The sequence below is a fragment of the Salvia hispanica genome, chromosome 4 (assembly GCF_023119035.1).
Source record: "Salvia hispanica cultivar TCC Black 2014 chromosome 4, UniMelb_Shisp_WGS_1.0, whole genome shotgun sequence".
NCBI classification, from domain to species: domain Eukaryota; kingdom Viridiplantae; phylum Streptophyta; class Magnoliopsida; order Lamiales; family Lamiaceae; genus Salvia; species Salvia hispanica.
The window spans coordinates 39,048,381-39,076,196 of NC_062968.1; the positions used below are offsets into that span (position 1 = coordinate 39,048,381).

The following is a 27,816-nucleotide window of genomic DNA, read 5'->3' on the forward strand; positions in this document are numbered from 1 at the left end:
GCAAAATTAAATAAAACACGAAGAAACGCTTGGTAACACGTGTATCCTTCATTTAAAAAGTTCGAAATTCGAGTTACCATATGAGTAAATAAAGAATCATTATTGATCCTCTTTAACAATAAAATAAAGAATAAAATAAAAACCAACGAACTCTAGGGTTTCAAGTTCATTAATTTACTCACCTATTTAACTATTTCATTCAAGTTTTTAAAACCGGTCATAATTTTAGTTTAAATCTTCCCTCAGAGTATCTAAACGGTTGATTACACATTACAATGAATGTCTCCGTCTAAATCCTTGATGTTAATCTCAAATCTCTACATTTTGTTGAATTAATATGTCAATTGATCTTAATCATAGTAATAAACACTCAATCTATCAGATCTCGCATCAAGCACATTAATCATCCAAATAATGGGCGCATCAAACTGCATGTCGTAACTGAGGATCAAAGAAAAAAAATTGAATAGTGACTCATGCTGGCCTCATTGAAACACAATTTCCCAAGAATTGGGGACAAATAATTGAGTATTTTTTTTATATCAAATCAATAACTAAAACACTTAAATTGAGCAAATATTCTTCTTCTTTTAAGAAAAAAAGGATACACTTGCAATATATGCAAGTACATATGCATAAAATTTTCTACCTAAGTCGATAGTATCACTTTTTTACTAAGATTTACTCCTATGCGCATTCAGTCAGATTCAACAAACTCACTCACAACTGCCACCAACTAACTCAAAGGTCACCCCCAATAATTCATCCCTCGATCTCAAAAATGCTGTGCACTTAAAGTCGATTCTACATTCAGACTGTAAGTATAAACGTGGTTTACACCATGTTTGCCTTCTGGTGGTGAAAATCCTTGTACTTAAGGCATACCTTCAAACAATTCAGTGTTCGTCCGTTTTTGTTAGCCTCAATCAAAGAAATTTTCTCCTTGTTTGGGGTAGGGAAACCGCAGACAGAACACTACCTCACCATGGCTACTTCTCTGCATTTTGTTTGTGAAATTCCGCACTGCACCGAATTGTTATTGGTAAGTGAACAAATTGGAGGAAACACACAATTCATACATCAGAAATGTTGGTTTTATATTACATGTAGTCCTTTTTTGTTTTTTCTCACATTGATTAAAAAAAGAATTAAAACCCGATTTTGAGTGGTAGGAAACTACCAGAAAATAAATTTACAACTTTATAGTATTAATTAATATAGTAAAGAGTCAGAAAGAAATGAAAAATAAAGATTTTTACCTAAGAAAAAGCTAAAATGTTGTTGCTACGAGGATTTGCTCCAGTCAAGTAACCTGTGAGCAAAAATCAAAGAAAGACACCACGAAACAATCTCAACTCACTTGACAGGAACACAGTGAATCCACATTTTAAGATGACAGCTAGGAATTGTAAATGGGTTTATTTTAACACGAAAAAGTTGCCAGTAAATAACAGATAATCTAGCATGACCATAAGACATCTTCTCAAAAACAAGCTGGTTGCATAGAATTCGGCAAGAAACTAAAACATATAGTCTCTATATTTCTAGCAAACATGTAACATGAACATCATTTAGCAAAGTAGTGCTTAACAACCAAAATTCTTACCTCCATTATGAACATTGTGAAGGACTGGTTCCCAAACCGTGTGGCATAAAATTCGAAGGACTGGTTCATCACAAGACAAACACAACTCCTACTATCATAACATCCACAGAGCTCTTACGCAAAATATTAGATCAGCCATGGGATCCATTGTCACATTTCTCCATGTCATTATTTTGTTTCAAATATCCATTACTAACTGGCAGTTCTTCAGGTCCAGGCTTGGCAGTGTCCCAAAGAAACCCATTTTCCTTTTCTAAAATGGGTCTATCAAAATCACTATCCACAGTGGTACAGTGAGGTGCAATATAAGATGCATAATTATCTGCAAAAGCGAAAGATCTCATGAAATGCAGAAAATAAGATGACAGTTTATCCAGGTGTACGCTGTTCGTCCACACATCATACGGAGGTGAGTGGCATATGACTGGTCTTACCAGCTAAGCTCCGAAGAGCATTGTCTGCAGCCTGTTGCTGTGCATCTTTTCTCGTCTTTCCCATTCCAACACCAATTTTCTCACCAGTAAAGAATACCTATACATTGATTCAGCCCATGAGCCTCTGACAAGTACTAAGAAAACATTACAAAAAATATCTGATGTTCTGCACAAGAGTCCGAGAATTTTAAAAGGCAGAAGCTACACAACATCGGATCTGGGGATCAAATGGCAAAACATGCAGAATCACAGAAGAAGTGCTAACAAGCACATGTCCTTGTAAATGAAGTGCAGAATATTTTCTCACTAAAGCAGTTAAGCTGGAAAAGCAATACAGAACTTAAAGGACCACATGGAAATTGTGTGAATTACAAAAGCATGTATAAATCCATAACCCAAAAACTGAGGAATGGTGATTAAGAAAACATCAGAAGCAAGTTCAACACACATTAAAAAAAGACCAATATATGAGAAGATTGTTCTTAGAACTCACCTCAACTGAGAACTGCAAATCATTTCCAGTACCTACAACAGGTCTGAATTCAACCTGAGCAAAAGCAATGTATGTGAGAATATATCCAGGCAAAGCGGAGGATAGAAAAAAAATACAATTTTAAACAATTAAGTCTACCTTTGATCTACATCTTCTTCCAATCTCTTGGAGCACGCTAATAGAAAAGGATGGCAACAGGTTCATTTTATCACCTTCACTCTTAAGCTCTTTACCAGTGGTTGAAGGTTGATTGTTTGATTTAGCATAATCTACCAAGAGAGAATAACAAAATTAAGCAAGAATGTTCTGGACTCCAAATCCACACTCATACTAGAATTACCTGCAAACTGATTTGGTAATAAGGGGCCCTGTTTCTGGCTGTCAAAGACTGAGTTAGCCTGAACAATATTAAAAATTACTCATAAGAGAAATGTTATAAAAAGGAAATTGCAATGATATAGAATAAGCAAATGGGCTTGTTGCAACCTCTTCGGCTTTCATTGGATTTACATGCGAAAGTTCCAGAGGAACTGATGATGAAGTACCATGACTGACTGAGTTCTGAAGACCTCGTTCATATTCTGAAAATATTCCTGGAGTCTGGTTACTGAAATTCCCTCCACTAGTATCATCTTCAACTATCCGAACAGCTTGTGGCTGCAGGAGTGGTGCCTGCCAAGGAAACCTAGACAATAGAGGTGGTTCAGTTGAAATTGGAAACCTGCTATCTCTTCTAAATGGATCTCCAAGCAAACTGGGTTCTGCAATGAAACATCCATTAAAATGTTAATTTGAGAAAACCAAACCCACATTAAAAGATTGAGAACAAAATTCACACTAAATGGACATATGTTAATGAGAACTTGGCCAAAATTACAATATTTCCAGATCTGAGAAACGAAACTTCTAACAAATCCGTACTTTCAGAAGGTAAAGCCCTGGTAACTGGACCAGCAGCATTGGCAATAGATACTACAGGAATCTTAGAGCTTTCAGACTTTAACTCAACGTTATTAGCAAAGGAAAGGGAAACAGCATGGGTGCCATTCTTCTCATCCTGGACATGAAAGGGAAACAGCATGGTGTGCAAAAGAGATCATTAGCAAGTCCAGGAGAATGGGAGAAGACAAAACATGGACAGAGTAAGAATGCTCCTGAATCAAGTGAATAAGTTAAACATATTACATGGAAAACAAAGAATGGAAAAAAAGAAACTACCAGAGGATGCAATCTTTGTGCAACTTCAGGTCCATTCATTCCATCAGCAACTGGACCATTCATATTCCCATTTTGTATAAGATTAGCATCCTGACAAAGTTACTTTGACATTAATAATTGTCTGGGATAACAACAAATTGAGGTACAAAATTTATTCTCCCGTACCTCTGAAATCAAATAGTTGCTCACATCTGGTGCACAAGGTAAGTTGACAAGCTCATTTTCGTAGAAAATTTCCGATATTCTTGTTAAGACATTTTCATCAAACTCCCTGTTTGTTAAAAATAATTGCCAGAGATGTCATTGAACATCAGTCCAGAAAAATCTAGAAATAAATTATGTAGTGCCCTAAAACGTTTACAGAGCACTCACTTGAAAAAACCACCTCTAACATTGCATGCTACATTCCTTGCTACGCAAAGGACAGGAACAGCATTTGCAGTCTATACGGGAAAATATTTTTCATCAATACTGTTTCTGTCAAGTAGCAAGTAATCAACAAGAATGTAGAAAAGCAAAAATCAAGTACCTCCGCTTGTGGAGCATAATATGGAGTGAATGCAGGAACTACATGGACACGAGGCTGATCCTTGTCTTCCCACACTTTCAACCGGTCATCTATAACCATCGCCATCTTTGGATGACAGGTGCCATTCTGGAAGACAGTGAGCAAAGATTTCCTAGCACCTAAAATATAGATCTAAATAGTTTTAAAATGGGTGTAGATCATCAGATTCAGTCATCACAAGAAATTGTAGATAGTTACAAACAGGTGAACTAATCATATAGAGCGCTTGATCACTAACAAAAGTTTTCTAGTAAGGAGGAGTACAACAACTGAACAACTACAGGTGGATAATTATGTTTTGCAACTTCAAATGCATCAATTGGCTAGAAGTATTAAAGACCTCAAAATGGATGCCAGCAGAAAAACATAGAGTTCATACCCATGATAATATGAAGTATACCTGATTTGACACATACAACACGGTCCAGTAGCTGCTTTGAGCTAATTAAGTGTGCTTCTGGATCAAGCAAGCGCCACATTTCCAGGGCATAATCTCTCTCAGCCATTGTGCAAACATAAACTTCAAATCTTTTCCGGCCTTTTGCAGTTAAGTAAGTTTTTAAATCTTCCCAAGCAGGTCGTAACCTGACCAGCACACTGGTATCACGGTTCTGTAGAAAAGAACTTCCACAATCAGAAAACTATAACACGAGAAATGCAGTCATAGCAGAAGAAGAATTATTGCATAGGTAAACCTGCAGGTCATTCCAAAGCAGACTATGAGTACAATAGGAATGCAATAAATGTCATATATTTGAGTCTAAAAAATGAAGGCTAGCAAAAAAACTTTACAAGTTAGAAGTCCTCTGTAGCATCGACAAATTGGGAGTGAGTACATTACAAAACAAAATTAGTTACAACCCGAGAATACATAAGCATTGAAGATGTCTTCTAACCTCAGGATTAATGCGTGTAAGAACAATATTTTTCTCAGGCAACCTTACTACAGGCCGAACAACACGACGAATCCCATCAGATAGAATAGGGACTTCCTCATGTTGCACCTTATATACTTTCCCACCATCCATAACGCTGTCAATCTCTGCATACTGCTTGAGCAATGCACGATCCTCAACGTATCTCTTCATCTCTGCTGTCATCCCTGATTCCCGAATAGGGTCCGTCTCACGTGCAATCCAACCCACCAAAGCATCGATTCTATCCTCAAATGACTTCATAGTGTTGGCAACAATAAGAGTTTCGTCTAGATCGAACACAATAGCTAAACATCGGGTATTCAACATCCATAAGCAAGCATCATACAAACCAAATGGCACTGAGTAGCACCAAAAACACGGAAACTTCTTCTGCGTGCTAGGCATTGCCACTAAATGAATTTCCTCAGTACCAACCAATACAACTGCCGTCTACACAAAAAGTAATTAAATGTCACAACACTAGTAAACGCAATAAAGGCCTTTCTAGCCAGAGACATTCCAACTTCCTAAAGTATAATCAAGATATGCTAAAATTCTGAGTCTGACGTAATTGCAGAGTCTAATCATTTTGCATCATCAGTAATAGCAGTTGACAAACACATTATAAATAACAAGCATAAACTATTACTCTAGAGTAAAAGCAACATTAACCATTACAATAAACGGAAGGATGACATATGAAACCTTGAGTTCGTAGAAGCACGAAGCGTGGAGATTGATGAGAGGAGAAGGCTCATCGGGATTCGGATTGGCATCAGCGCAGGGCTCAAGTTTGCAGACAACAGAGGCATAGGAAATCGTCTGTAGAACAGAGAGGGGATGGCATCTGTCGCTGTTAGGCGTGATGTGGTGAATCCGAATCTCATTATTGGGGAATTGGAAATTCCCGGCCTTCACAATAACTGCTTCCAGTTCCCCTAGATACACATCTCCATGATAAACCACTGATTTAAACCCTAATCGACTCATAATTAAAACAGAGCGAATTGTGAAACCTAGAACAGCGCTTTTAAAAATGATAATTGTGGGTGAAATTCGTCCCTTGCATGACCCTTGCGCTCTTCCCTCTTTTCTCTACACTGAAACAAACCTTTTTTCTCTCTCTAGAGACTCTCTCACACACTCCCTCCTCAAACAGCGGTTTCAAACAATGGGGTGCGGAGGCTTTATATAGAAGAAATGGGAGAGGCCGGTTAACGAAATAGCCCTGCTGCTAACTGAATTTACGCATGTGCCACGTCTTGTCCGTACGGGCTGTTTGGAAAGTCATACTTTTATCCAGGGATAATTCTTCATTTTTCGGGCATGTTTATCCAGATAAATTTATCTTGCTAGTAGTAATATTTCAATTTTAATATTTATTTAAGGTAACTTAATAAAATTACGAGTTTTAGTCGTCCGCGGATAGGGATGTCAATCGGGCCAGCCCACCGGGTTTCGAGCCAACCATATTTGGATTGCGGGTCAATCGGGTGCGGGCTAATTGGGTTGTGATTTTTTTCGGGTTATAAAAGTTCAACCCTAACCGTAGAAGCTCGGGTTTCGGGCTAGCCCAACGGGCTAATCGAGTTGCTATCGATAAAATTAACATGCGATCAATCCAATAGATAATGGTGAAAATTAGTTATATTTATAAATTGTAAAATATTTAATTATGATATATTTGAGATATATGCTTAAACTCAAACATAAACACCATCATATACTAACATTTGACATTTATGCAAAAGAAAATATAAACATCAAGAAATTTTAAAGTATGTTTTAGAATTTTAAATATATTTTTTAGTGAATTTGAAGTTTCTAATTTATATATCTATTATTATGTTAATAAAAATCTAATATATAATTTATATATTTAATATATAAAATTGAAAGTTATTTTTTTAGTAGTCTATATCATAAAATAACCAATGAAGTGTCGAATTAGAGTCAAACAAATAGAATGATAGAAATTTTATCGGGTTTTCGAGTCTGGCCCTTACGGGTTGCGGGCTAGTCGAGTGCGGGCTAGTCGGGCTAGAAATTTTCAGCCCTAACTAATGCACTATTTTTTAGCACTAAATAAACCTGCAAGTATACAAAGTAGGATATAGTATAGCTAAAGGTCAGTACCGGGATATCGAACACGGGGAAGGCAAACACAAAGTGTCTATCTTCTACTAGAACTCAATTACTATCTGGAGAAACGAGAATTTTTGGAAAACTTTGGAAACAAAAAATAATTGAAAACAAATAACAACTAGATGCGAATAAAACACAGAGACAATCGATAGAGATAAGGGAATCCCAGGGATGTGCGTTCACAGTTATGGTTATACAAATTCCAAACTACAATACCCTAGCACAGTTATTACTTTGATAGAACGAGTCTCCTAGCTTATGCTCATGCGATACAAACGTTGATTACAAGATTAGGGTTGTCAATCCTAACACGTAACTCCAAAAAGCTCCTACGACCCTTGAAAAGTCCTCACTCTCAATTAACAGTGTCGTTTTAAGGGAAGCTAACTGTAGTGTCTACTAAGTGAATCTAACTCGCTAGAACTCTCTCACAGTTATGAAGCAAGTTATATTAAATCATACAAGATTGTGTCACTCAATCATGCAGCATCAGAACTACTTAGGGAATAAACAAAGTAAAAACAAAACGGATATTAAATAGAAAATTGGAATTATATAACCAAAGTCGTTACTAACACATCCCTAGAATCCTATGAGTTTAGTTACACATAATGGAATAAGGTAAACACATAGATTGAAGGGAAGACAATTTGAACATAAAACTAAAGCAAATAAAACTCGTAGGTTGAATCCTTGTCGTTCTTGATGTTCTTGAAATCCTTCTCCAACTCCTTGCACAATTGAAGTACTCTAGCTTTTGATCTCTGTGAATTATTTTGCAAGTAGAAACTCTCAAATTTGATGAAGCTTGAGGTCTTATTTATAGGGGAAAGCCAATCCTTGTTGTAGAAGGAAAAGATCTTCAAAATATGGTAAATGTTGGAGCAAATCTAGGGCATCTCGGATTCGCCGCCTTTCTCCGGCGGGCCGCCGCACCTTGGTCGACGGTAGCCACGTTGGAGTCCAGAGACTCTGTTCATTCGGCGGCGGACCGCCGCACGACTTCCGGCGATCGCCGGGCGAGACGTCTCTTCCAAGTGTAATTTTCTCGAGGCGGGCCGCTGCACTGCTCTCGCCAGGCGCTGGCGGTCGCCGTACAACTGCGCGGCGGTCGCCATCTCGACTCCAGATTTCCGGACTTTGCGTTTTGGTTCCCATTTTCGGCTCAATTATGCACATTTCTCACAAAACACGTAAAAATACCAAAATAGACAAAATATGCAAATAATGGACGTGTAGAGTGACTTTGATATAAAAAACGGACCAAATAATGGCCTTAAAATAGTGCAAAATCCGAGCGTATCACTAACCCTATAAATTTGGCGGGCTATTCGGGCCGGCCCACGGGTTGCGGGCTACATTGACATCCTTATCCGTGGACGATAGGCCTTCTACCATCCATCGTTCACGCTTTCGTCCGCCCCACTGTGGGCGACGCGGACGAAAGAGCGGACGATGCTACGCGTTTTTTATTTATTTTTTATTTTTTAATTTTCAAACACTATATATATGCATCACATTTTTCATTCACATTTCACTCTTTCACTCTCTCAATTCTCTCTATTTCTCATTCTATCTATCTCACTAAATAGAATGAATCACAGAGATTACCCAAGTCCGAATAGTCCGATGTTCGGTGGTGGTGCACGGTGGTCGGGTACTGAAGCTGATGAATACCGGCCCTTCGACTCCAACACCCAGCACGATTCCGATTGCAGCACGGATTCGTACGGGCTGTCAGACGTGGAGCCTTCTCCCACCGGCGCACCCGCCCCACCCCGCGGCGCCACCTCTGCCGCCGCACCCGCCGCCACCTCGGGCTCCGCCACCAAAAAGAAGCGGACCAAGGCAAGAGCCCAGAAGTTGCCGCTTCCGGGGATCAATGAAGAGTTTGCCCCGGGGAGGACGAACTACAACCCGGATGAATCCATCGTCTTGATGAGGTGTTGGATTGATATTTCAGAGTACCCGTTGTTCGCCAACAACCAGAGGCAAGTCGCGTACTGGGAGCGCATCGCTAATAAATACAATGAGGCCAAGCCGCCGGCTGCCTACAAGCGCCCGAGGGAGCCGCTCCGCAAGCACTGGGAACAGATTAAGAAGCAGGTCAATTTGTTCTCGGCGGAATACGAGAAGTGCCAGAGGGAGCAGGGCAGCGGCGAGAGTATGGCGGATGTGCACGATAAGGCGATCGCGACGTACACTTCATTGTATGGCGATTTCAAGCACTACCAGTCCTGGCTCCTCTTGAAGGATAAGCAGAAGTTCTAAGGAGGGATTCTACCCCTATCGGCTGCGGCGAAGAGGGCGAAGCACACCTTCGCCGGTGATTATACGAGCAGCGACAGCGGCGCAACTCCAATGGACCTCAACCATCCGTTGTACGAGGATGAGAGTTCCGGGACACCGATGTCCTCCCGCCGTCCCTCTGGCGTCAAGGCTGCCAAGAGCAAAGGCAAGACGAAGGCGACATCCTCACAGGCCATGCCGCCGGCCCCGACCCCGACTTCAGCTGCGGGACATGCCTACACGGAGTTGGTAGCCTCCGCCGACTTTAGGACGTTGTTGGACACGCACAACGCCCTCAAGCAGACGGATGACCCGGCTCAAGTCGAATACCTCCAGGACATGATCGAGCACCTCCGCCGCAAGTTGGGAATGCTTTAGACTAGCCTCGTAGTGCACTTGTTTTTTATTTCAACTTTGTAACTTTTTTTTTAATTAAGTAAATGTAAGATTTGCCTTTTAATTGTGGTGTCTTTTTTTTTTTTAATTTTGCTTGATATATTTGCAAACAGAAAATTAAATACAAAATAGAAGTATAAAAACTATAGGGCGGACTTTAGGGCGCCCCACTGCAGGTGGAATGATAGGAGGATAAAATGCTGACGTGGCGAAGCATAGGGCGCCCTATAGGGCGAACCTAAGGGCGCCCCATTGTGGATGCTCTAAGAGATGGATAGAAAGAAAAAATGATTAAAGCATTGTTAGTGGAGAATGAGTCTCACTCATTAAAAAAAAAGGTTTCCAAAATTGGAAAGGACATATTCTTGTGAAACGCAATAATATGGAAATAGTGGAAATTCTTTTGTTAGACGTAGAGAATAATATATACTATTACTCTTTTTGTCATATTTCATATGATACCTCTTTTTTCTTTGTCATATTTCATATGATACCTCTTTTTTCTTGAGAAAAAATAACTGAATCATACATCACACGAAAATTTATACTAATTTAATTGAAAAGAGACATCAGTGTCAAACAAAAAAAAAGCAATAAAACATTACATGCACACGAAGAAAGAAAAAAGAATAAAATAGCTATAAGAAATCAATTTTTTCTAATGTAGATCAACAAATCCTAAAATTTTATCATTTTAGCTAGTATTGGGTATTAGTATTACTAGTATTTTTTTTTTCTTCATTAACACATTATGATATAATAGAGTGGGTCTGACCTATAACAAAGAAAATACTATGAATAAATACATATTCCCTTCGTTCTAAAGGAGATGACGCCTTCCTTGAATGACACGAGATTTTATAAAACTTTATTTTGTATGTTCAATGAAGAGAATAAAATAGAGATAAAAATATTTTTATTTTTAGTAAAGAATAAAGTGAATCATTTTCGACGGGACGGAAGTAGTATCTATTGGAGGGATAATAGAAAAATAATTTTAACCATGCAAACACATCTATGCTGATTTTGTTGCAAAAAGAATAAAATATTTATAGAAATATTGCATTATGTGGTCGAGACTGCGTGTATCTATTTATATACAAAAACTAAAAAATTAAAACAAACTTTGACTAGAAAAGAAATTGTAATAATAATATTGCATCTTGTCCTTAATTACCTTCTTCGGTGGATAGTTGTTTCCGTTTCATTGATTAGTAATCATTAGTGTTCACCCTCATAACTTTGTTGTTCGATCTCTTGAACAGATTTTTAAAAATAACATTTGGTTCAACTTCACCCGCGCCACCTCCACACCACATCGCATTGAGGAGGTTGCAACAAGCATCTTCACACGCGCGCAACCCTCTGAGCAACCGGCCTCCTGTCCCTTCCCCTTCCTGGCGCGTCTGCCCACTACAGAGTGTGCCACTTATCGCAACGGGCATACCAGCGTGGCACTCCTTTCGAGCCTTAGATGCTCTTAACATATTTGGGAAATGCTCAATATAATTGACTGATCAATTTTAATTTTACCGGAAATACTACACAATAAAAAATACTAATCTCCCAAAAGAGTAAAAAAGTCAATCTCCTTAGCCATTAAATTTGAACTCTAGTAGATTATGAAGTTAATCTAAAATAAAGTCGACAAAGCTCTAAATAAAATCTTAGAGCCTATTTGGAAATATGATTTACGAGAATATAATTTTTAATAAAGTACTACTACTACTACTTATCATATGTTTGGAAATCTCAAAAAAGTATTCCCTCCATTGTTTTATAGCTGTGACATTTTTTTGCTCAAGGTTAATAAATTGATGTTTAGTTAAGTATGTAAGTAATAAAGTAGATAAAATAATAGAGAGAAATAAATAAAGAGATCAAAGTAATAGATCAGTAGGGAAGAAAAATTGAGTTAATTATTACTCTCCATATATTGAAATAACTCAATTATAAAGAAAATTTCTAAAATAGAAAAACGACTCAACTACGAAGAAACGGAAGGAGACGAAAGGAGTAGGTACTTAGCATTCAAACTTATATAATTCATATAAAATTAATTGATGTAATAATTGCATTAACTAATCGATTTAATTATTGAAAAAAGATTTTTAATTAAATTCGTAATTAATATAATAATAAACTGTAAAGTAAAGTTATCTTAATAAGTTGTTAGTTGATTAATAAGTTGTTAGTTGATAACATAATAATAACGTTAATAAATTATATGATAACAAAATTATTAGTATTATTATTATTATTATTATGGTTAAGTCTGATTCATATTTTAAATTACATTAATATTTTTTAAAGTAGTTATTAATTTATAAAATAATAATAACAATATTAACAATAATTCTAGTTATATTAATTAAATATGTAAAAAATCTAAAATAAAAATAAAATATTTTTAAGAAAACTAGGAAATATATGAGTTCTAGAAAATTACACTACATTTCTTGATTCTAGAATTTTGATTATTTTTTTTATATGGTTAAAAGTTAAACAACCACCAAAATTTTATATACTCGTATTTTTGATCCACATTTGCACCCATTTCCCATTTTCTATTGCTATAGTTTAGTAAAACGAGCGTGACACTTAGTAATTAGAAAATCCTAATTCTAAATTCAAAAAGGGAAAAGATAAACGTATATAATTGTACATGTACGTAATATTTTAAAAAAATTTAGATTTAAGTGAATTTAATTAAAAATTAATTTTGTTATTTATTGTAATATATGTAGCAATAACAAAGAAGTGATATAGAAATTTTATGTCGAATCGTAGCATGATTTCGACTATGATTTGAATTAATATACAATATTTAGTAGAAAATATATATTTTATTAAATATACAAATATTTAAGTATAAATTTTAAATCTTTCTTGAAGTGTTGCAAAATGATTAGTATGAAATTTATTTTAAATCAATTAATGTTTATAAAATGATTTTCAATGTAAAATGTTTTAAAAAGTTCGGTTATGTACGTACGTATACGTACGTTTATCACTACTCATTAAAAAAATACTAAAGCACTAATCTAACACGTCATCTGTGCATATATCATATTGTATACATATCTGACAAGGCGAAATGCTATTGGGTGTCCAAACCTCTATGCAAAACGTACAACCAGAATTTAATTTTAATCCCAGCGAAAACGAAGAGAGGCATCAAAAGAGAGAGATGCCATCACCCTTTACCGTCTCGTTCGGTGAAGACTCAGCGCGGCTCGGCTTCAACTCACGGCGGCTAACATCGCAGCGCTTTGAATCGGTGCTTTTTGACTCGTTTATTGACTATTGGACTCGCCGCCGCCTCCAGCTGAAGGACCAAATCCAATCCTGCCGGAGGAGGGTTTCGCTCTCGGACAGTGGAGAAGGTTAGTTCCGTAAAACGCTTTTAAACATCCTCATTCCTAATTAAACCCTTTTATAGGAAGGCCTGTCAAATCGTAACCGTGGATACTTGCATTCCAAAATTCTCAAAATCCAATATGCGACCCGAATTTGTTTTCGGATACCCGAATACACAACTCGGATATCTAGTTCTGAAAATTCAGGTATCCAGTCTCGATTGCGATTTTGAATTATATTTTCTTTTTAGAAATTAACTACAAACTTTTAGAATTTAATTACTAATATTATTTAGTTTAAATTTAATACAAAGTTTAAATAATAGTGAAGAGAAAATAATTACACAACTTTTAGAAATACAAAATTGTCGCAGTAATTCGAATTTTAGAGAAAATAACACTGCAAACTGTGAAAATTACAAAATTCTTAAGTTATACATTAACATTTAAGTATTAACTAAAAGCCTTATACTCTAACTACAAACTATTAAGTATTAACTAAAATATAATTAAGAAATAAATTACATTTAATTATAATAAAAACATAGTAATTTATTAATTTTAAAAAATAAATTGGATAATTCGGGTATACTCGATAGGATATCGGGTAATCCAAAGATTTAAAACTTTTGTGTAACTCGATACCCGATAATCCAAAATTCCCACTACCCTATTCCAATCCGAAATCTGATTTTTCGGATTTCGGATACCCAATTATACATATTTTTTTTCGGGTTTGGATATCAGGTATGGTATACCTGATATCCATAATGACAGGCCTAAATTATAGGACTGTAATTCTCTAGTAAATAATTTTAATTTTTGCAACTGAAAACTGATTCATCTCTTGTTCACAAACTCATAACATCCAAAAACACAATAACCACGTAAATTAGTCAATTCATGTGTTCGTACATACTTCTTAATTTTCAGCAAAACAGACAATATCTATAATGTGTGAAAAACAGACAAAATGCGATTCGGCTAGAGGAGAAGGAGAGGAAGGAGAAGGAGATTTTGAAGCTAATAATCGAGGAAGCCGACAAATACAAAGCAGAGTTATACAAGAAATGGAGGATCGAGTGTGAGATTAGCAAAGCTCTCAGCAGGGACAAGGAAAAGGTTTAACACCTCCAAATAAATTGCATTTGTATGTTTGAAAATTTAACTAAATCGCCTTCAATTGATTGCAGAAGTTTGTACAAGACAGAGACAAGTTTCACGCAGAGGCATCCAAGAGTTTCTGGAAGGCGACTGCACAACTCATTCCGAGACAAGCTGAAAAGAAACCTACCATTGTTGTGATTCAAGGCCCCAAGCCAGGAAAGCCAACTGATCTCTCTCGTATGCGCCAACTCCTCGACACTCTCAAACAAGCCGGTGACTCCTCATTGATCCTCCAACCACATCCATAACTTAAATCAATTGTAAACTCACCTCAATGTGCACGTTTTTTACTAATATGATCGCAAGAAATAATGAATAATTATCATTAGAATTAGAATTAGATAAAGATGATATACGAATACTAGAATGAGTCATCTAGGGATCATGTCTGTAGTGCTATGTTCTAAATTGGCTGGGGTTGTGGGCTGAGTAACGCGCTCCTTGCCTTTGTCCGAGTGAGACGAGAAACGGAAGCTATCGCCTTCCGACTTACTGGAGCTTTTTGGCCTAAAAAGTCCGGGTTCTGTTAGTAGCTTCTCATTAAGGGTAACATCTGTCGACAGCATCTTCACCACTTGTTTCATGTCTGGTCTCTGCTGAGAAGCTGCCTGGGTGCAGAACAGCGCGACCTTCATGAAACGCGTGATTTGATCCTCTGTGTAGTCGACGAGGTCTGGATCAACGACTTCTAGGAGCCTACCTTCTTTGAACAGCTTCCAAGTCTGTATTAGTATTTATAATAAGGGGATAGATTGTTAAGATAGAGAGTGATCATACAAACATGTTACTTATTCACACATTTAGGGATCATTTTCATACCCATTCGAGTAGAACGTAGAGTTCCTCTCCGAAAGCGGCCTTACTACTGCTTCTTCCACTAGTGATTTCGAGTATAAGCACCCCAAAACTATACACGTCCGCCTTCTTTGTTAGCTGCCCCAGCAATGCGTATTCTGGTGCCAGATATCCCCTGCATTAGACGGAGTTAAACAAATACTAAGAGCCAAATTGTTTCATATGTTACAAACCCATTCCACATCAGATGAGGGAAGGAAGTTGGATTAGTATATAAATGCCATCCACCCGTAATTTGTCAGACACCTTTTGGGGGTGACCAAAGCGAAAAATGTCAAACTAATGTGCAGTACTTACACTGTTCCTGCTACACGGGTGCTAACGTGGGTGACATTATCAGGAAACAGCTTCGCCAGCCCAAAATCTCCGATTTTAGGGAGGAAATCCTGATCAAGAAGCACATTGCTGGCCTTGATATCGCGATGAACGATGCCTGGCGCAGCGTCCTCGTGGAGGAACGCGAGCCCCTTAGCTGTGCCTAGACATATTGCAACCCTCTTCGACCAATCCAGCTCCGCTCGTTTGCTGTAAGAGCCTAGCAAGGCGGTGTGGAGGCTGTTGTTCTCCATGTATTCATATACCAGTATCCGGTGATCCCCCTCGACACAGCAGCCGAGCAGCTGCACGAGGTTGGGATGCCGGATCTTGGATATGGTCGCAAGTTCAGTCAAGAACTCCTTGATCCCCTGCTTGGATCCAGCAGAGAGAGTCTTGATTGCAACTTGAGTCCCATCTCTCAAAACACCCTACAAATTGTGAGCATTCAAAGAGTGTTTTGTACTCTAGTGTGAAATAAAAAGACTCACTTTATAGACTACTCCGAAACCGCCTCTGCCGATTCTGTTGGAAGGGTGAAACAAACTCGTTGCTGAGCGCAGAGAGTAGTAAGAGAATATCCTCACGTTTTTTGTTGGGATTTCTGACAAAATAAACAAACTCATTTCTGCTCTTAATTCTCAAATCAAAGGCCAAAATAAGTATACATACCGTGTGTTTGAGTTGAAGTTTCGTGTGTGCAGTAATCAAACGCACCAAAACAATCACAAACTCCCATTTTTATTTTTTTTTATGACGACTGATTTTGCGTAAAAATTCAATCTTTAATCGCTTCCGTCATGTTGTAACCCGAGAGTGAGAGAGAGAGGGGATATTTTTTTAAGGTAAGGCATCACGGATTGTGAAGATGAAAAGGGAGATGATTAAAGAGAAGAAGTGGTTGAATTGAAATAGGACAGGATGAATAAAATGGGAAATGAAAAGATGGTGGTGAATTTATAAATGAAATAGTGGGTGGTATCACGATTGCGTGTGGTTGAATCATTAATACCATCTCCCACTCAGCCGGAAGTTGACAATGTGGGAGAGAGAGATTTGATTCAATGGATGCAATAGATAGCGTGTAAGTTGACAAAGTAATTATTTATTGTTTTAATTATAGCATTAGCAGCCACATTTATGTCGTTTTACTTCCTTTTGTCAAGTCCTAGTGAGATCAACCTAACCTAAGTAATTTCAATTAATTTATCTGCCACTATATGAAAACCTTTAAGATGAATTTCAAACTATCATAATATTCATTCCCCACTTCCAAGTTTTGTCTGAAAAAATATATATTAACATTTCTTAATTATGCATCGTTACTAATTACTAGTACTTTCCGTTCGTGGATAGGAATCTCATTTCTTTCGGCACGGATTTTAAGAATTATTATAAAAGTGAGTAGAAAAAAAGTAGTGATATATGGGTTTAGTTTAGACTTGTATATAGTATTAGTTTTATATTAAATATGTGTAAAATGAGTTAGTAAAATTAATGTGGGACTTATTATTATTTATAATAAAAATGAAAGAGATTTTTATTTAGGTTGACTGTTCTAGAATCACTGCAAGATCAAAATCTATACATTAGAGTAATAAATCTAATTAATAGTAGGGGTAATTGCTTTTAAAATCACCAACTTTTCATGTATTCCGGTTTTTCCCACGAACTTTAAAAAGTTCGTGTAATGCCACGAACTTTATTGTTGGTTGCTATTTTCCCATGTCAAGTTTTCCGGTCTGATTCAAACTGTTCGTTTCCTATTAAGACAATGTCCAAATTCTTTTATCTTACTATCGTTATCTTTGTCTTTGAAATAGCTTCGTGTCGGTACCTTGTACGCCTCAATCGGAACTCGGATCAAGAAGTTATGGCCATTATGATAGTACAAGGTCGCACAAAGGTCGCAGCCTTCATCAAATGGCCATAACTTCTTCATCCGAGTTCCGATTGAGGCGTACAAAGTACCCACGGGAAGCTATTTCAAAGACGAAAATAACGATAGTAAGATAAAAGAATTTGGACATTGTCTTAATAGGAAACGAACAGTATGAATCAGACCGGAAAACCTGACATGGGAAAATAGCAACTGACAATAAAGTTCATGACATTACACGAACTTTTTAAAGTTCGTGGGAAAAACCGGAATTCATGGAAAGTTGGTGACTTTAAAAGCAGTTACCCCTTAATAGTATTATAATCGTGGGAAAAATAATAACCGAGGGTTTAGGGTTCTCTTTTTGAATCTTATTGATTTTATACTGTATCAAAATATATTAAGACCATCTTCGATCATACTCCATAAATGAGTTTTGGTGTATAAATTCTCTCTAATCATAACCAAACTCAAACCCATTTTTGTGTTTTTGTGAAACAACACCATATATGGTGTTAATGCAAAAATTTTGTGAGACAAAAATCCAAAAATGGAGTAATTTTTGAATTTGATGTAAATGGTTGAAATAAAACTACTTTTTGGTATAACATATACTTAAAAATGGATTTAAGTTTAGTGTAAATGGTCGAAGATAGTCTAGTAATATCAAATCAATTAAACAGTACTATATCACATTTGCATCATCACTATGTAAGAAATAATATTTGTAAGAAATAATATACATATACTAATAATATCAAATCAATTAAACTATTACTGTATCACATTTGCTTCGTCACTATGTAAGAAATAATATACATATACTAATAATATCAAATCAATTAAACTATTCCTATATCACATTTGCATCATCACTATGTAATAAATAATATACATATACTAATAATATCATATCAATTAAACTATTACTATATCACATTTACATCATCACTGTGTAAGAAATAATATACATATACTAATAATATCAAATCAATTAAACTATTACTATATCACACTTGCATCATCATTATGTAAGAAATACATATACACACGCACGTGCAACTTATATTGAAGACGCTTGTTAGGATGGATTAGTTGGGATATCCTAACTCACGCTTTCCACGTAGAAATGTGGATTGATATTATTGATCTGATAGTTTTTGATTTGTTGTTCTTAGTATTTCCATTTGTTCATACTAGCTTTTGTTTAGATTTGATATCATGATTGTTCCTGATTTATGGAGCTTCCAGTTTATTAGATTTTATTATATTGTTGTGTCCAAGTCATTTTTGAGCTTGAACCGTGTTTTAAAACGATATATTTGATTTTGTTCACTGGTGGATGATCTGCCTGAACTCCTCACCTACACAAAATGTTTTAGATTAAAAAGAAAACTTGAACCAAATAACTTCTGTGAAAGAGACATTTGTAGCACCGACTTTGCCACTTGAATTCAACCTTATTACAGTATTTTGATATTATGCTCTCTTATGTTACTACTTGCTATATTTAGCGTCAACTTTTTGTCAGTATATACCTGGTGGTCGGTACATGTAGAGTTAGTTATAAATATTATCTATTAGTATTATTTATTACGGAGTAATAACTAATCTGAAAATTCCGTCAGGAAAAATAGTGAATACAAATAAATTGGACCTTCTATGCTACGCTATGCTATGTTGGATAATTAATGACCAAGACTGTTTGTAGTTTCAACTTTCAATTTTCAACCTTCGTTCATTCAACTTAGAATGTTTACTAGTTCAAGTTTGGAATAACTATATACATAATGTAGATGAATCTGTTATAAATGGAATTATGGAATAGATATTTGAATGAATAAATTAAATAATAGGAGTACTACTATTTTAGGTTTATTTGAAGGTAAATTAACTAAGATGCAAGTTCAATATTATCACCGTTTCTTAAAGAATGCAGAATTTCATAGAATAGAATCATAAAAAGTTGTAAAAGGTGAAAGTAGAGAGATGTTTTGGCAAAGAATTCGACTAAGCGAGTTAAAAATCAAACTTTGTTGAGAGATAGCTAATTACAAAAATACTTCTCCCTTATCAGAAAAATGTAGTATTATTGACTTAATAATGGCTAAACAAAGACAAACACAAAAGAACAAAATCAACGAAACTATTAGTATGATTTAATAAAATGCCAAGTTCAAATATAACCTAAATAAAATAAATCCATAGAACATTTCAAACATTTCAGCTTTTGAATTTATACTGTGAAATAAATGATTCCTCCTTTTTGATATAAAGAAATTTTTTGAATTTTCAAACAGAAGCCGTCAATTTATTGAATAGATCTTTCTTTCCCAATTTACGTAGACACAGTCAATAAAGAGTAGATCCATCTCACCTACCTTTCCATTTAACTTCTACACTAAAGAGTAGATCCATCTACACATGATTAACTTTCTTGAATAATATTTTCTCGTCACTAAATAAAGAGTTATTTGCTTTTAAATACATGAATTTCTGATTTTTATCTTAAACTTTGTTTTTTGAGCATAAATACACGAATTTTGGCTTTTTTTAAAAAAATATTCCCCCTAAATCAAAAATCATAGTATGAGATTTGGCAATTTATAATATACGTGACAATTTTTTTTAGTTGTACGTAGTTTTAACTGTCACATCTGTTTTGATATTTGATTTATGGATAAATAAAACAAATCCAATATTCATATATGTATATTCAAAAAAAAGTTTAAGGAAAAAATAAAAAATATTGAAAATTCATGTTTTTAAAGTCTAACAACCAAATAACCTTCAAATAAATCCCACATAATTTGACTCAACTCAACCACAAAAATCAAGATTCATATATCAAATCTTAGACTATATGTGCATTTGGATGCAACAGAATCAGGTGACATTAATTCTTTTAATTCTACATTAATTACAGACAGTTTTTAATCATAAACAAAGTAGTTCTCAACACTAGTATTGCTAAGGATCATCTCAAAAAATAACATGTCCAAATGCAATAATATTCTCACACAATAACCACCTTCTTCTTCTTCACCACCCCCTCTCTAAAAATCACTCTTTTGGTTGATGATGAAAATGCAGCCTCCCCCATCAAGAAAAATACGAGTTAACGCAGTTGCTCGACTTGGAACTATCACTGCTTGATGTGACTGGAGACTCTGAGATGCCAAACGAGCTGCTTTGAGAAGAACTAGATTGATTGCCATTGGAAAAATAGGACAGAACTGTAGTTGTTGCTACTGGTTTTAAGCTTCCAGCAGCATTAACACTTCGTCTGATGTCCTGCAAGGCGACAAGAATCGAATTCATAAACCTAGATGTGTCGAACGAACAAGAAATTACAACAAAACAGTTGCATTTTGGTGAAAGAATGCTTTACCATGTGCCTTATAGCCATGTCTAGTGATTTCTTTGAGAGTGATCTTCCAAAACCCGAGTTCTCATTGGAGGATCTCTTGGGGTTTTCGAGAGAGATGTGTTCGTCTTGCTTAGGTGGAGCTAGTTTCCTTGAGTTCACGACTCGTTCCACCATTTTCGTCCCCAACACAACAGGATTCACATAATCATCATCATCACCATGTCTACCATATCCCCGACTTCTTGATAGTGTCGCGCTTCCATTTCTATGAGCATTGCCTTTTGTCCCCCGTGCTTTGGTAGGAGAACATGATTTCTGCCTCGGTTTCCCTTTGGAAGGAGACGAGAGGGCACTAGGCCTCCCTCTTGATGCAGATGCAGGCCTATTTGGCACAGATGTTTTTAAACTCTTTGGGGCATCATGAGACATGGACAGCATCTCCGAGGGATTTGGAGCCCTAGACGAAGAGCCTCCATGCGTTGCAACTGGGTTTTTTGTGACTATGGAGCTTGTTTTTCCCCTTGAAGAAGCTCTCTCGGAAGGAGCCTTGCTAGAAGTGGTTGATGTCGTTGTTGGCTTGTGCATAGGTGCAGCAGAGACGGATCTAGCAGCTGGAGTGGAAGCACGAGACGTGGATCCAGGCTTTGAGCTAGCTGCAGGCGCAGTAGTTCTTGAGGTTGGAGTAGAAGACCGCGGTGAAACTCTTGAAGGAGTCGAGGTTCTCACTGGAGCAGCCACAGGCTTAGAAGATTTTGTTGCTGCAGCAGGTACACGAGACGTGGGTGTGGAGGCACGAGAAGGCTTCGACTTTGCACCAGCCAATGTTGGTCGTCTAGTAGGCGTTGCTGCTCTAGAGGATGACGGTTTTCTGCCACCAGACGATAAAGGCCTTTTATTTGCAGCAGCAGCAGCCGAAGGGCCTAGATTGTTTGATTTTGGTATCTGCTGCAGAAAACAGTGCAAAGCTTGAGCCTAAATTAAAAAAAGACCTCCATTCTCTCCACAATGTCACACTTCAAATTTTTACAAGTTGTTTCGACAATTGAATGTATATCTACTTGCCTCGGAGCTCAGAGAAACACATTCACCACTCGATGCATCAGCCTGATTTGCTGCTGCATCTTGTTGCGCGAGGAGCCTGAAACACGACCTTACATCAGACAATAACAACTCAAAATGAGATTGAGATTGAGATTGAGATAACCATGACACTATTCATGAGAGACTATACCAATCATGGTCATTATTGCTAGTCTCTAAATTGAGCAAACTATCATCAGCCAAACTCTGAAAGGCCTCTTCTCCCAATTCATTCGATGTCAACAAGCTATCCGGTTTTGGCTCCGTGCCTAAAATGAGATGAATCCATGGACCATGAGTACCAACAAACTCAAGCACCATAAGACACACTAATCTAGTCACAGTTTTGAGTGAAATGACAAGAAAACTATTGCCATCAAACTCAATTGTGAGAAATAAACACAGAAATCAAGAACAGTAAAAACAAAGGAAATATTATGAGCAAGGGCAATTCTCTCCTTCTCACCATTCTTCATTCCCAAAAATATAGCAAGATCTTCATCAACTTCCCTCATCACCATCCCCAGATCTCTGCTGTGTGGCCTAAACTGTACGGATGTCTGATTTCACCAAAGAAATCGCTCATAAATTGCAGCAAAAACATCCCAAAAATCTAACATTTAATGACTTCATACATACAGATAGAGCATTAGACAACAAATGCATCCACACTAATCAATAAACGTCTGAACAAAAATTCCAATAGATACAAAAAATTGAAATTTTGAGAAAAATGGAGAGTTCCAGTTGCGTATTTCGTGGAATAGAATCAAAATCTGAACCAATCAAAGATCCAAACACAACCCATATAAAGTTTTGGTAGCAAAGTGAAAAAAAATTGAATCTTTATGATTGGCAGCAACTTTAAATGCTCCAAATCACACAACACAGAGATAAAGACAAGAGAAATAAATGGTGAAGAGCTTACTGCCATTGTAAATCAGACTGAAGGAGAAGATTGTTATTGAAGTTGAGGGTTCTTGTTCTGTTTTTTTGAGTTGCTGTGTGAGGGGAAACAGAAATGGAAGTAGTTCATAAATCGGAGGGTCGTTAGCTTGATTCCTTTGACAGCTTAATATTTTAAGAAACACACACATATGAGGATTTGAAATCTCATGATCTGTACACTGTTCATTTAATTTGTTTTTAAATATAGTGATTACTGATTGGTTTCCAAGACGCAATTTGAAAAATTAAGTGGAGGCCTTTTTGCTTTTGCAGATTTACAGCATTCAAAATCATTGCTATTTTGATTAGGGAGGTGGTGAGACATTGGTTCCATAATTCCATTCAACTTCAGCATCAAGATTCAACTTTTATTTTTATCTTCGTGTGCTTATCCTAGAAAGTAAAATTAAGTGTTTTCTTAATTGTGAGATAAATAATTAGAGACATCAACGCAAGCTTTTAGAATTATTTCAATTCACTTTTGTGGTTCACCACAAAAAATTACACTAGTCTTTGGAAAATGACTTAATATTGTTAAAGTAATTACTGTATAAAACCATTTTTTTAATTTTTTTTTTTTCACTTTTTATTCAATGATATTAGTACTAGTTATTGATTTAGTTCTCCGCTAAAAATGGAAGACGATTTTGAGGGCACACATTACTTTAAATACTTTCATTCATAAAAAATCCCTTTAGAAAATATATAGTGTGGTAGTGAAATAATATGAATTTTAATTTAAAATTAATTAGTGAGAGATAGAGAAAAAAAATTATTGGAAAATAGAACCTATCGTATGAGAGAGGGAAACTTACTTTAAATAGATAGACACTAATTTTGGTGAACGACCCAAATTAATAAAAAAAAAAAAAAAAAACAATGCTATTTTTTAATGAAGATGCTATATAAATGCAAATGAACTATTCATTCTCCCTTATTTGTCCTTCAAAATTTATCATTATTCTTTTATTTATATAAAAATAATGTGTTTTATAATTTAAAAAAAAACTTATTTAGTGTTCATTAAAATAAATATGAGCAAACAAAACAAATTTATCTGTACTATCTCCCTATCTATTTTTAGAATAAGTCTTTTTACTCTATTAGTATCAAATAAAATGAACTACGCATTCTCACATGCTCGTCCCTTAGGTTTTATTTTTCCATTTTGAATAGTCGAACTAAAATTAGTTTCTATCTATTTTTTGAATAAATCTTTTACTTCATTGAGGTGTGTTTCATTTTAAACTAGTAACAATGTTACAACCATTCTTATTCTCCGTCTCTATTAATTACTAGTAACTTAAAACTCGTGTAATCTACAATTAATGGAGTAAGGAGTAAATTTTTTGGATATATGTAGCATTATATTGAAAAATATTACATTTATATTTTCAAAAAATATGAGGAAAAAAATAGAACTATCATGAAATATTATTTATATGATTAATAATATAAAAAAAACGACCATACCATGCAGTTAGGCTGATAATTCTGAATTATGATAAACTATCAATTTGTTATGTTTTGCACGTCCTATTCCTATGATACATTCACCGTACCTTTGATAGTAAGTTGGATACCAAACATGTACTCATTTTTATCTATATTATGATATTATCATTATCATACATACTAAAATGTAGTTACATGATGACAAACTCTTTGGTTGGTGCACGTTATTTTTCTTTCTTAATCTATATTTTATTCTTCTTTCTATTTGTTCACACTCACATTTATTGTAAAAGAGTGCAAATTTGTTTCAATCATCGTATTATGTTTTTGAACTCTGTCTAAGAGCTAATTTCACTAATATTTTTTATCCGAATATTCAAAGACTAAATTTATACTACAAATTAGAACAATTTAAATTGGAAGTTCCCTTAAATACATAAAAAAAACTAGCGGAAATTGAAAATATTTTACTCATACCTACCATCTCTTATAGAATATTTTCAATAGCCTTTTTATGAATTGAGCCACAAATTCTTCAATGATATAAATGTTGAACCAGTCATACCTAAATTATTCGAATTCCATGTGCAGTGGTAGGAACTCATTTATAACTTCTCTAAATAGAACAAAAAGTTATACTTTCGACGGATCATTTAATTGTTCTTTAATGTTGCATGATTCATTGCACGTAGATATTTGAATAATGATAGTAAAATGGTTTGGTGGAAATCCAATTTCGTCTAATTAATTATAGGTAAGGACTAAGGAGACAGTTAATAATATAATTTCATAGCAATATTTTAGGTTATTCTTTCCAAAATTAAATAGGTCTGGATATATAAAATTCGAGCCTATAGTACACCCCCTTTTATTTATAAAGGGAGATTATCTCAGAAAAATATAAAAATGAAGAAAATAGAAAGCATTTTTTTTAAGAAAATCCCTAATTTCTTTTACTTACATGCTGGACAACAATTTTCTTCCTTTCTTTTAACTCCTTTTTCTATTAGATATGAATGAAATCGATTACAAACCTTCCGTAAATAAATAAATGCAAGTGCAATAAATGTTCCTACTTTCTAGTGATGCGAAGTGAAAAATAAAACAATAAATGCCCTTCCAAACAACCTCATTCAGAATTATTTTACTACATTATCATTTAAATAGATATACTAAGAAATACTCCTTTTTCTTGAAAAAAACAGAGTTTATTAATGAAATCAACAGACCATAGCCTCGTCTCAAAATATGCATCGCATCAATCATCACTCGATTTTTTTTTACAGAATTATACATAAACGGGAGAATGGATCAACTTTTACTCTCATACTCGAAGAAAAGGGGAATGGATGGGAAAGAAATAAAAAATCAATAAAGTTTCGCAATCTTGAAAAATGTATAATTTCAAAATCAAAAGTGAAAAAGGTCAAGTCGTGAAAGACACATTGAAAAACCAAGCACATGTTAGACAGTCTTTGTATAAGATCACGGGGAAATAGTAACTACCTACAATTTATAAATAATTGGACAAAGGGTCACAAAATCATTAAATTTGTCAAAATATGGTCTTAACCGTAATTTTGAACTACAATAAAAAAATCATGAAATTTACTAATTTATACTTGTCCGCAATTATCTCACTTTGAAAATTTTGGAGACTTACATGTGTAATATATTGTCCATGTTTATTGACAAATTGATTTCTTATATATTAGATGATACCACTATTGTTTAAATCACTTTCATTAACGTACATGTAGGATTTCTTGATTGTCATATTAGAGGTATAATTTTACCAAAAAATTTATCATTGAATAAATGCTAGTCGTAATAAATCCAAAAGTATTACTACTACTTTTAGCTGATTTTTAAAATTATTGGAAAGGTTGAAATTTCACTAAAATCATTACAATGAAAGTGGTTTCAAACATGAACATGGGCTGTTTGATTCCTGGGAATCCACAAAAACATCTCATGTGGGGCCCACAATAAAATGGGCATCTTATCATATCACGTTTAATTGGGCATTGTGGGCCTTGATAATATTTATTCTTATTTTTGTAGGTCCTGTTGTATTTCCTAGAAAATATGCACTTTTTATAGTTTTCTTTTTTAGTTTAATATACCCTTTTGTAGTTGAACTTTTTTGTTTGGGATAGGGTTTCATAATTGAGTCCATACAATGATAGGTTGATTTAGATTAGGGTTACTTATGCATTATGCTAGTAATAAAAATAGAAGCAGATGAGATACTTATAACATAAGGAAAAAAAAATAGAGAAATACTAAGTATTTTCTTGTTTTCTTATTTTTTATGTCTTTATACTATTAAAGGTAAATAAAATTTATATAAATCCACTAGAATTTCCTAGATATAAAAAAATATGCCCACACCATTAAATAAGGAAATTTCAAGATCTTAATCCATAGGTTCTTTGTACCCAGTAAGTCAGTAACTTATAATTACAGAAGATGGATGACATCCACATCACGTGGTTTTTTCAGGTAAAACAAGTATATTTTATATTTTTTAAGATATAACAATTATTTTCTATATTAATCAAAGTGTGTCCCTCATGTTTTTTTATACAGTTTTCTTCGAATAAAAGTTAGTACTATCTTCGAATCGCCAATCAGTATCTATCAATATATAACATGGCAGTTATGGATAAATTCACGAAAATGCCATTTTAGTTCGTTTTGGCGGGAAAAGTGAGTGTACATTGGACAAGAATTTAGATTTACGTGTATGTAGTAAAGAATAAATTGCTGTAGAATAGATATTGCCAAAAGTAAATTTACATTGAATAATGTGAAGGCAAGAGGTGATGCATATTCCAAAAGTTAGTAATTTACGAGAAATGTTGTCAATCTCGATTAAGGGAAAAGATCTCGATTAAGGGAAAAACTGACATATAAGAACGATAAATTGGTAAGCAAGTATTTCAAATGTGAATTCAAGATTCTAGAATGAAGCCATATTTTTCTATAAATAACAACCAAAACCTTCATATATTAAGTAACAAAATTTTCTCCCTCAAGTTCAGTGGCGGATTTAGGGGGGGCAGGAGGGGGCGGTCGCCCCTTCCCGATCGTTCGGAGAGCCTAAACTTTCCCTTGAATCGAGCCGAAAATAGCATATCCGCCCCCTCCGCGGAGTGTAGAAATATACTTTGTTTTCAATAAATGGCATATAAAATGGAGTAGTCTAATGGTTTGTGTGTTGATTTTTTTCTAAGAGGTCTAAGGATCAATCCTCAACAAGAGCATATTTTTTTCATTTTTCACTCTTTTAGTTTATCAATTCATATTTCTTTCTTAT

General features: G+C 35.2%; 3 protein-coding genes across 9 annotated transcripts; all 3 read right to left on the reverse strand.

Annotated features, from left to right (window-relative positions):
• Positions 1 to 510: 510 nt before the first annotated feature.
• Positions 511 to 6,381, reverse strand: LOC125221921 (RNA polymerase II C-terminal domain phosphatase-like 2). Of its 3 annotated transcripts, none has more exons than XM_048124259.1 (16): positions 5,942 to 6,381; positions 5,216 to 5,686; positions 4,720 to 4,930; positions 4,281 to 4,438; positions 4,124 to 4,194; positions 3,917 to 4,022; positions 3,752 to 3,841; positions 3,455 to 3,590; positions 3,020 to 3,294; positions 2,874 to 2,931; positions 2,672 to 2,802; positions 2,534 to 2,587; positions 2,041 to 2,137; positions 1,607 to 1,928; positions 1,260 to 1,312; positions 511 to 1,023 (listed from the first exon to the last, which is right to left on the reverse strand). In XM_048124259.1, exons 1-14 carry the CDS (start codon positions 6,224 to 6,226, stop codon positions 1,738 to 1,740), a joined length of 2,334 nt encoding a protein of 777 aa, XP_047980216.1. In that variant the 5' UTR covers positions 6,227 to 6,381; the 3' UTR covers positions 511 to 1,023; positions 1,260 to 1,312; positions 1,607 to 1,737. The 3 variants fall into 3 exon arrangements, with proteins under 3 accessions (XP_047980216.1, XP_047980214.1, XP_047980215.1); XM_048124257.1 differs by having other exon boundaries at positions 3,455 to 3,608; XM_048124258.1 differs by lacking the exon at positions 1,260 to 1,312 and having other exon boundaries at positions 3,455 to 3,608.
• Positions 6,382 to 14,292: 7,911 nt separating this feature from the next.
• Positions 14,293 to 16,708, reverse strand: LOC125218053 (putative serine/threonine-protein kinase). Of its 2 annotated transcripts, XM_048119651.1 has the most exons (6): positions 16,435 to 16,708; positions 16,254 to 16,366; positions 15,745 to 16,193; positions 15,412 to 15,562; positions 14,949 to 15,314; positions 14,293 to 14,822 (listed from the first exon to the last, which is right to left on the reverse strand). In XM_048119651.1, exons 1-5 carry the CDS (start codon positions 16,499 to 16,501, stop codon positions 14,964 to 14,966), a joined length of 1,131 nt encoding a protein of 376 aa, XP_047975608.1. In that variant the 5' UTR covers positions 16,502 to 16,708; the 3' UTR covers positions 14,293 to 14,822; positions 14,949 to 14,963. The 2 variants fall into 2 exon arrangements, with proteins under 2 accessions (XP_047975608.1, XP_047975607.1); XM_048119650.1 differs by having other exon boundaries at positions 14,293 to 15,314.
• A 3,753-nt stretch (positions 16,709 to 20,461) lies between these two features.
• LOC125219522 (cell wall protein RBR3-like) lies at positions 20,462 to 23,201 on the reverse strand. 4 transcript variants are annotated; one of them, XM_048121520.1, is made up of 6 exons: positions 23,020 to 23,201; positions 22,558 to 22,651; positions 22,243 to 22,360; positions 22,074 to 22,161; positions 21,033 to 21,956; positions 20,462 to 20,935 (listed from the first exon to the last, which is right to left on the reverse strand). In XM_048121520.1, the coding sequence occupies exons 1-6, from the start codon at positions 23,023 to 23,025 to the stop codon at positions 20,744 to 20,746; spliced, it is 1,422 nt and encodes a 473-aa protein (XP_047977477.1). In that variant the 5' UTR covers positions 23,026 to 23,201; the 3' UTR covers positions 20,462 to 20,743. The 4 variants fall into 4 exon arrangements, with proteins under 4 accessions (XP_047977477.1, XP_047977479.1, XP_047977478.1 ...); XM_048121522.1 differs by having other exon boundaries at positions 22,074 to 22,149; positions 23,020 to 23,200; XM_048121521.1 differs by having other exon boundaries at positions 21,033 to 21,953; positions 23,020 to 23,200.
• Positions 23,202 to 27,816: the final 4,615 nt, after the last annotated feature.